Source organism: Taurulus bubalis (assembly GCF_910589615.1).
Source record: "Taurulus bubalis genome assembly, chromosome: 17".
Taxonomy (NCBI): Eukaryota; Metazoa; Chordata; class Actinopteri; order Perciformes; family Cottidae; genus Taurulus; species Taurulus bubalis.
In genome coordinates, this window is record NC_136605.1 from 11,337,108 (window position 1) to 11,346,127 (window position 9,020).

At 44.0% G+C, this 9,020-nt stretch overlaps 2 protein-coding genes across 2 annotated transcripts in view; both read left to right on the top strand.

Moving 5' to 3' along the window:
- Positions 1-252: 252 nt before the first annotated feature.
- Positions 253-3,330, top strand: vac14 (vac14 homolog; the record flags this gene model as incomplete). Its single annotated transcript, XM_079233045.1, has 1 exon — positions 253-3,330. The coding sequence occupies one exon, from the start codon at positions 253-255 to the stop codon at positions 2,620-2,622; it is 2,370 nt and encodes a 789-aa protein (XP_079089171.1). The 3' UTR covers positions 2,623-3,330.
- Positions 3,331-6,441: 3,111 nt separating this feature from the next.
- trim35-13 (tripartite motif containing 35-13) overlaps positions 6,442-9,020 on the top strand; it is a gene marked incomplete at its 5' end in the record, with an annotated part of 2,633 nt that continues 54 nt past the window's right edge. The window contains 6 exons of the mRNA XM_079233049.1: positions 6,442-6,843; positions 7,685-7,780; positions 7,878-8,108; positions 8,196-8,218; positions 8,322-8,440; positions 8,531-9,020. The exon at positions 8,531-9,020 is cut by the window's right edge and continues 54 nt beyond it. Of these exons, the coding sequence (XP_079089175.1) occupies positions 6,442-6,843; positions 7,685-7,780; positions 7,878-8,108; positions 8,196-8,218; positions 8,322-8,440; positions 8,531-9,020 (1,361 nt within the window). The remainder of the gene's footprint in view (positions 6,844-7,684; positions 7,781-7,877; positions 8,109-8,195; positions 8,219-8,321; positions 8,441-8,530) is intronic.

Below are 9,020 nucleotides of genomic sequence, written 5' to 3' on the forward strand. Positions count from 1 at the left end.
TATCAACAAATAACACTACTAAATAAAATAACTAAAAACAAACCGAGCAGGCGGTTCTCGTAAAAGCGGGACCTAAATAAAGGTTGCACCCGTGACGCGTTTCCGGCGGAAGCAACCGGTCAGCTGCTCGTTATTACAGGGCTTCCTGGTTCCCCAGTGAAACAGATGTGTTTTCTTCACTAAAGGATCATACATGCAGACTGCTTTCCTCGCGATTTAACGTATATTTCAGGAGACGGAATCCGGTGCAACATGAACACGGAAAAGGACTTTTCTCCTCTGACGCCCAACATCGTCCGGGCTCTGAACGATAAACTGTACGAGAAAAGGAAAGTCGCAGCGCTAGAGATAGAGAAACTGGTGCGGGAGTTCGTGGCTCAGAACAACTCCACTCAAATCAGACATGTTATCCAGATCCTGGCCTCAGAGTTCGCGCTGTCCCAGCACCCCCACAGCCGGAAGGGGGGTCTCATAGGGCTGGCAGCTTGCTCCATCGCCCTCGGCAAGGACTCCGGTCTGTATCTGAAGGAGCTTATTGAGCCTGTGCTCACGTGCTTTAATGACTCAGACAGCCGTCTGCGCTACTATGCCTGCGAGGCCCTCTATAATATAGTCAAGGTGGCCAGGGGAGCTGTGCTGCCTCACTTCAACCTGCTCTTTGATGGTCTCAGCAAGCTTGCAGCGGACCCAGACCCCAATGTGAAGAGCGGGTCTGAACTCCTGGACAGACTGCTGAAAGACATTGTGACGGAGAGTAATAAGTTTGACCTGGTGGCGTTCGTCCCCCTGCTCAGGGAGAGAATCTACTCCAATAATCAATATGCTCGGCAGTTTATTATTTCCTGGATCCACGTTCTGGAGTCTGTGCCAGACATCAACCTGTTGGACTACCTCCCTGAGATCCTGGATGGGCTCTTCCAGATCCTGGGAGACAACAGCAAGGAGATCCGTAGAACGTGTGAGGTGGTGCTTGGAGAGTTTCTGAAGGAGATTAAGAAGACCCCGTCCAGTGTGAAATTTGCTGAGATGGCCAACATCCTGGTCATCCACTGCCAGGTTGCAGATGAAACAAAGCTCACAAATGACCTGATCCAGCTGACGGCTATGACCTGGATGAGGGAGTTCATCCAGCTGGCAGGCCGAGTGGTTCTCCCCTACTCCTCTGGCATCCTAACTGCAGTGCTGCCGTGCCTTTCCTATGATGATCGGAAGAAGAATACCAAAGAAGTAGCTAGTGCCTGTAATCACAGTCTGATGAAGCTGGTGACTCCCGAGGATGATGAGGAAGAGGATGAGGAAAAAAGTGGAAGTACAGGGTCGCCGACCAGGGAAGACGGCCAGCCTAAGACGGAGGCAGACAGCAATGATATGCTGAATGCGTCACAAGAATCTGTTGGTTTCAGTAATATCAGCTTCTTCACTCCAGCCAGTGCCGACAGGCCTCAGGTAACTCTGGACCTGGACGGTATTGTTCAGGTGTTGGACCGGCACCTCCACGACTCCTCAACTGGCATGATGACCCGTATAGCTGTGCTCAAATGGCTCTACCACCTCTACATCAAGACGCCACGCAAAATGTTCCGCCACACAGACGGCCTGTTCCCCATGCTGCTGAAAACACTGTCGGATGAGTCGGATGAGGTGATACTGAAAGATCTGGAGGTGTTGGCCGAGATAGCGTCGTCTCCCGCCGGCCAAACGTACCAAGTCGGCTCCTGCGACAGCACCGATCACAAACTGGAGCTCAAGGTCCCAGAGAGCACCAAGACGGGACAGCAGCCCAGCACGGGCCCCAAAACGGGGGACTCGTCCCCGTCCACTCCCAGTATGAACTCCTATTTTTACAAGTTCATGATTAACCTGCTGAAACGCTTCAGTCTGGAGAGGAAGCTTCTGGAGAACAGAGGAGCTTTCATCATCAGGCAGCTCTGCCTGTTGCTTCACGCAGAGAATATCTTTCACTCCATGGCGGACATCTTGCTGAAGGAAGAGGACCTCAAATTTGCCTCCACCATGGTGCAGACGCTCAACACCATCCTGCTCACCTCGGCCGAGCTCTTCCAGTTACGCAACCAGCTGAAAGACCTGCGCACTCAGGAGAGCTGTGCTCTGTTTTGCTGCCTGTATCGATCCTGGTGCCACAACCCCGTGGCCACCGTGTCGCTCTGTTTCCTCACGCAAAACTACAAACACGCCTACGATCTCATCCAGAAGTTCGGAGATCTGGAGGTGACGGTAGACTTCTTGATGGAGGTCGACAAGCTGGTGCAGCTCATCGAAAGCCCCATTTTCACCTACCTGCGCCTGCAGCTCCTCGACGTGGAGAACAACCCCTACCTGATAAAGGCCCTGTACGGCCTGCTGATGCTGCTGCCACAGAGCCAGGCCTTCCAGCTGCTCTCCCACCGCCTGCGCTGTGTCCCCAACCCAGAGCTCATGAGGACTGTGGACGAGTCCAAGTACATGGACTCGAAACAGCAAGTCTCCAAACGTGCCTCTCACTCTCAGGTGGATTACAATGAGCTGCTCCAGCATTTCGACCGTGTTCAGAGCAAACACCTGGAGGTCCGACACCAGCGCTCTGGACGCGCCTCTGATCACCCCGACAGGAAGCTGATGTGACGTTACTGTGACCTCTGGTCCTCTAGTACAGCGAGAGTGGTTGAGATATAATATATATATATAATTGACCTGGAAAAGATGAAGTTAATGTTGAAGCCAAAAAAGTATTAAATATGATTTAAACACTGGATATATATCATAAAAAAACAATGATTTGTTTGTGTAAAATATATACAAAAAACAATACATTTTAAACAGAAAACACATTTATGACACTTCCGCCTGTACACATAATTAATAGTTATAACTTTGTACATTCCACTCAATCTTCACAATCTCATACATCAGAACTGGTGATCATATGGCCACATCCTGAGTTTCCATCATGCCCTGTCAGCAGCGTCTTCCAGCTAAATGTTCACAGTGCTTCAAGTGAATCCGACACATTTCAGTGTTAAATAGCATACTGTCATTTAATGTCCATGTGAAAAACAGTATTTTCATGATGCATCATGTTAAGCAGTGTGAATAGAGCTGGTGTTGAGGATTGCCTTAACCTCTCGTCAACCAGAACAATCTCACGTGTAGCGTATCAACTGAGATTTTAAACTTTGTAAGCCATGGATGATTGGACTCTAGCATTCATTCTGAGTAGGACCATGTTGTTTGCATCTTATTTTTTTTGTTAGCTGATCAGAAAGGTCACCTTAAACACCTTCAGCTTTCAATTCCATGTCTTTATTATTCAGTAAATATGTATTTTTCCTTGTGCAGTGTCTTGAATATATGTACACTTGTTATTGCTGTGTAAAAATCAATAAAGTACACTATGTGATTAAAGATGTATTTTTTTCCCTCATCCATATTAAAACTTGTCACTAGAAAGTGGTTTAAGTAAGTGTGTGTAAGGGCAGAAGAAAGTAAGACACATTAGTGGTACCACTAATGGCTTTTTTCCTATTGATGTTACATCCCGCAGCATTTTGAAAAAGGTCCCGTCAATATTTTGCATAAGACTTATAATACATCCAGCTGCTAAAGGCCATTATTAAATCAATTGTACTTACATATTGTGTAAATGGACTCTGTTAACTTTGCCTATAGGTTTTGTTTGTGATCATAGGACTGTATTGAAGAAAATGAAAGTTCACAATGCATTGGATTTAAGAGGATTTGCTTTATTATGACAGTTTAAATGCTTTTTAAACCATAAAATAGGTCATGTAAATTTTAATGCAACTGACAATTACATATATTTGAATAAAAAAGGAATTGTATTTTAGACTTGCCCCCCAAAACATACAGCTACTGCAAATCACCCATTGCCTTAAAGACACAGCATAAGTTAAAATAAAATGTTAAAATATAAATTAATTTTACAAGAGTTCCTGCATAGTTATCCAGTATTTTAGAAGCATGGCTTGAAACATGGTTGAGCTGAAAGCCTGCCTTTAATTTGCATGTTGAAACTAGAGGAGCCGGGTCTCCCCCTCCAGCAGCAGGGCCATATGCAGTTGAACACCAACAGTACATACTGTCCTTTCAGAGGAAATATAGGTTTTACTGCGAGAGCCCCATCAGTGCTGCATTCAGTTTCATAGATGGAGGTTGACGTCTCAAGTCAGGCTGTGGACGACTCATGCTGCGCTGTGTGTGGGGAAATCTTCCTGGCTTCAGTGGTCCTCTGCTGCATCACTTGTGACCACAGCTTTTGCAACTGTTTGGAGCACTTCTGGATACAACATGGTATTAAAGAGTGTCCTCTTTGCTCTAAAGAGAGCCCTGGACTTCCACGTAAATCATGCAGAGCACATGGAGAGCAACTGTTTCTCCTCTGCGTCGCTGATCTGGAGCCCGTCTGCTCTACGTGCCACACAACAGGCCTGCATATGAATCACAGAGTGTATCCCATAAAGGAGGCATTTAGGGATCATAAGGTAAGCTATGCGTCTATTTATAAAAGCGTTGAGCATACATTTGAGAATGTAAATCTTCACTATGCGTGAAATACTTAAACAGGGAGAATGCGCATTAGACTACACTGATTATTTCAAGTCATATAGGAAAATTAATATATAATTAGAAAAACCTGTCACAGAAAACTTGTTTGACAACTAAGGACTCCCTGCTACTCCCCATCAGCTCAGTGAACTGTGAAAAAAATGTCTGTCAGCCTCATTATTTCTGTGTTTGCCGCTGTATGAAAGTCCTGCACTACTAATGTGTGTAAACCCAAACAGAAAAGCCACCGATCTTTTCCCAATTAATTTAGTCAGAAACCCATTTTCAGTTTAATAACTCACTCAACAAATGACTAGTTTTAAGATCAAAGCTGAAACATTTTACCAAATTAACACGGCTACTAATTCATATACTTTAACCAGAACAGCTTTTCAACCATCGCTTTAAATTGCATTATATAAATTGTTATGAAATATTTAAAGCCATAAACTAACTTTAAATAAAAGAAATATCTGTCCAGTGACCAAATGCAGAGCCACAACCACTCTGGCAGCCTCAAGTAGCTAATGTACTGTGTGTTAATTAGGAGGTGCAGGATGAAAAGCTCACCATCATTGTGGCCGTCGGATTAGAATGCATTTTCTACAAAACCCAAGTAAAAAAACATTCAGCAAGCACAAGACACACATGGGCTGGTGGATCTGAAACAAACAAATACAAGATTAGAACTTGACATAAGTCACATTACTCTCATATCTTAGAGAAATAAGAAATAAGGACAAATACAGTTCTTAGTTAACTACCATGGACATTGGGACAAGACCTGAAGAGTCAAAAACTCCTCTTTAAAAAGGAGTGATCAGGTGAACTTAATCAGCTAAACGAGTGGCAAAGGGTGAAAACAAGAGCCAATCAGTGACGATGAAAGGAAAGAAAATGATGTGAAGTATGTGAGAAAATGAAGTGGAAAGAGAATAGAGAACTTTGCTACAGTTTGCTGGCTACAAAGACAGTAAAATAATAATATAATAACTGTCCTACCTGCATGGTTTAAAGCTGACTGTGAATCCTAGCATAGTGTGAGTGAGATTTAAAGGCGACCAGTGTATTAAAGGCAAGAGTGGAAGCAGCAATGGTCTACACAGCGTTTTCTTTTGGCAGGATACTATTCCCCTTCTATCTCTATATACACACACTCTTGCCCTATTTTTGGCACCGCAGCACTCATTCTCGTAAACTAATACCAACAACAAAATACTGGATTAGAGTCCACAGAAGGTCAAGAATTTACTGTTACATTCTTTTGAAATTAACAAATTAACCTTTAAGACCATGCTATTGTGTGAACATTTTGTTCTGAAATACCCTTGATTTGCCCAGAAAACAACAACTGAGAAGCAACTCTGTTTCAATTCGTAAAAAGCTGTTGCCCAGAGCTAAACTTGACTGTGAAAAGATTTCAATGGTCAGCAGGAGGACATTTATTTACATAACTTCAGTCCAAATGGGTTACTTCTTTCTATTTATATCCTCGCCCAGTCTTCTTTTGGACGTTGTTTCTCTGCAAACTCTTCCATTACACTGTGAAAGGTTGTTTCAACAGACTGCTCAAATAATTTAGAGGTGATCATAGCACACCATACTCTTCTGTCAACATTGGGTTAGTCAGTCTCTGCTCTGATCTGCACGGATACAGTCCCCTAAATGTTAAGCCAATCCATTTTTTTTCCTATGAGGTGTGTGGTGTTTATTCGAGAAGGCGGGATGTGCATGCTCAACTCAACCCAGCATAACACGGGATATGCTTTTAGGAGCTGAGGTATCGACACTTGTTTCTGAGGTCAAGATGAGGTAACCTTCCAGAGACATGGGAGGAGCCTTGAATCCTCTCATCTCATCAAAGCCCTGTGAAGACAAATGGCCACCAGACGTGCTCATCTGGAGGATGACCTTTCCTGTCCAATCTGTGGACATATTCTCAGTCAGCCAGTGGTGCTCACATGCAGACACAGATTTTGTAAAGCTTGTCTGAAAGACAGTTGGGAGACACAAGCAGGTGGAGATTCACACAGCTGTCCTCTGTGCTGGCGCCGCTCCTCCATGGATCAAATCGTGGTGAGCACTGTGCTGGAGAAGTCCTGTGAATCCTTCAAGGCGGACAGGAGCAAGAATGACCCAGAGGCTTGTCAGGAGCACGGAGAAAAGCTCACATTGTTCTGCTTGGAAGACTTGGAGCCAATCTGTGGTTTATGTGGAAAGGCAGCCGCACACACTGGTCACAGGCTCTATCCCATTGGGGAAGGTGCTCATGACTGTAAGGTAAGGTAACGTTACAGGGCTGGTCACCCCAGTATTTCACAGTGGTGGCTCATACTACATATCTTCAGTATCAGCTTCTTGGGAAAGCTTGAATTTCCCAAAATATCTTCCTCTGTTTTACTACTGATGATAGCAGCTGGAATCAATGATGATGCAACATCTATTGAAATACCTGTCGAGTTATTTGGATGCTAAATTTGATGTCTGTCTTTATAGACTAGTAAGTCAACAATATAACAGTACCCACAACAGAATAGACCCGGAATAGAATATAATTTAATTTCTTAAATTTTACGATCTAAATTGATTATCTTATTAACTGATTATTTCTCAATGGCTATCAATCATTCACCAAATAGAAGAAGTGGTACTAATTATCTGGACTTTTTTTTAATTCTATTTTGATACTACCTTTAGTAAAAGCCTGATATGTTCATAAATGTGGAGGTGTTTGGCTGAGTTCATTCACATTCTAATAATAGATGTATATTTCTGGTTTGCCATCCAGAGGACTGAAACTTGATTCCCACAAGGTTTCTGTGACACTTCATTCATTTCACTTCTGCCCTCCCCAGCCCTTTCCTGAACAGAAACAAAATCTATTGTTGCCATATTGTGTCCATGTCTTGATCCTAAGTTGCATGGGCTTGATTTGCCAAAGTTACATTAGACATTGGATCCTTTTGTTTGGATTTGCCCCTTTTAATTTGATTCATTGTGCGGCTTAATGCTGCCATGAAGAGTATGTGGCAGCTGAAAGCCCCACAATGGGCTGACAGCTGGACCAGCGGCCAGACTGACCTTGTTTTAAAGTGTTGATGCCCTGTCACTGACTTTTTAGGAGGAACTGAAGAGTGCGCTGCTGCCTTTAAAAGAGAAGTTGCAACTGTACAAAAAGTCAAAAATGGCCTGTGAGGAAATGGCCGAACATGTCAAGGTACTGTCAGTTCCATCAGTACATAATATTACTCTGAACGTACTAGAGGGCAAAGATGTGGCGACAATGATTACCCATCAATCACGTCTCTCTCCAGAACCAGGCTGAACATACCGAAACACAGATCAGAGATGAATTTGAAGCCCTTCACCTTTTCCTGAAGCAGCAGGAGGCTGCCAGACTTTCAGCTTTAAAGGCCGAGGAGGATCAGAAGAATCTAATGGTTAACCAGAGGTTTGAGGAGATGAACAATGAAATTGCATCTCTCTCAAACACCATCCGATTAGTGGAACAGGAGATGAAATCTCAAGATATCCCATTTCTTAAGGTAGATGAGAACATTGCTTCAGACTGTTTTAATGGCAAATTGTAACCAGAAGTGGTTTTAAGTTGCTCTCCGACATTTTGTTTTCAGAATTACAAGGAAACAATACGGAGGTAAGTGTTATCTCAACATATTGGATCCAGCGCAGACTATTTTAGGATAATATAGCTTTACAGACATAATTTTCACCAACTAACTACTTAAGTATCTTTTCAGAACTTGGCGACCTTCTGTTGATCCACAAATGACTTCTGGTGCTCTGATCGATGTGGCCAAGCACTTGGGCTCTCTGAAATATAATGTGTGGGAGAAGATGAAGAGCATAATTAAATACAGTGAGTTCCTCAAACAATAACTAGCCATGTTTTACCAACCAGCTATTTCCCCTACACATTAGTAACTTCCAGCTTGTTTTTTCTCTCAAGATCCTGTGATTCTGGACCCAAACACAGCAGCTAGCTGCTTCATCCTCTCAGAGGACCTCACAGTCGTGCAGAACTCGACCCAGATTTTCAAGCTGCCAGACAACCCAGAGCGCTTTGACATCAGCGCTGAGATGCTGGCTTCTGAGGGCTTTACCTGTGGACGCCACAGCTGGGACGTGGAGGTGAAGGACAACACTTACTGGGTGGTGGGAGTAGCCAGCGACTCCATCAACAGGAAGGGCAAGCACGTACTGACACCAGCAGAGGGATTCTGGACGATACGGTTTCGCAACAGAGAGCACAAGGCCTGCACAGCACCATGGGAGCCTCTGAACATGACGAAGACGCCAACAGTGATAAGAGTAGTTTTAGACATGGACAGAGGCAAGGTGACCTTTTACGACCCTGGAGAGAGAGCACCTCTCTACACCTTCAAAGAGGTCATCACACCCAGAGCCTTTCCCTACTTTTGCTCTGCCTGCAAAGAGCA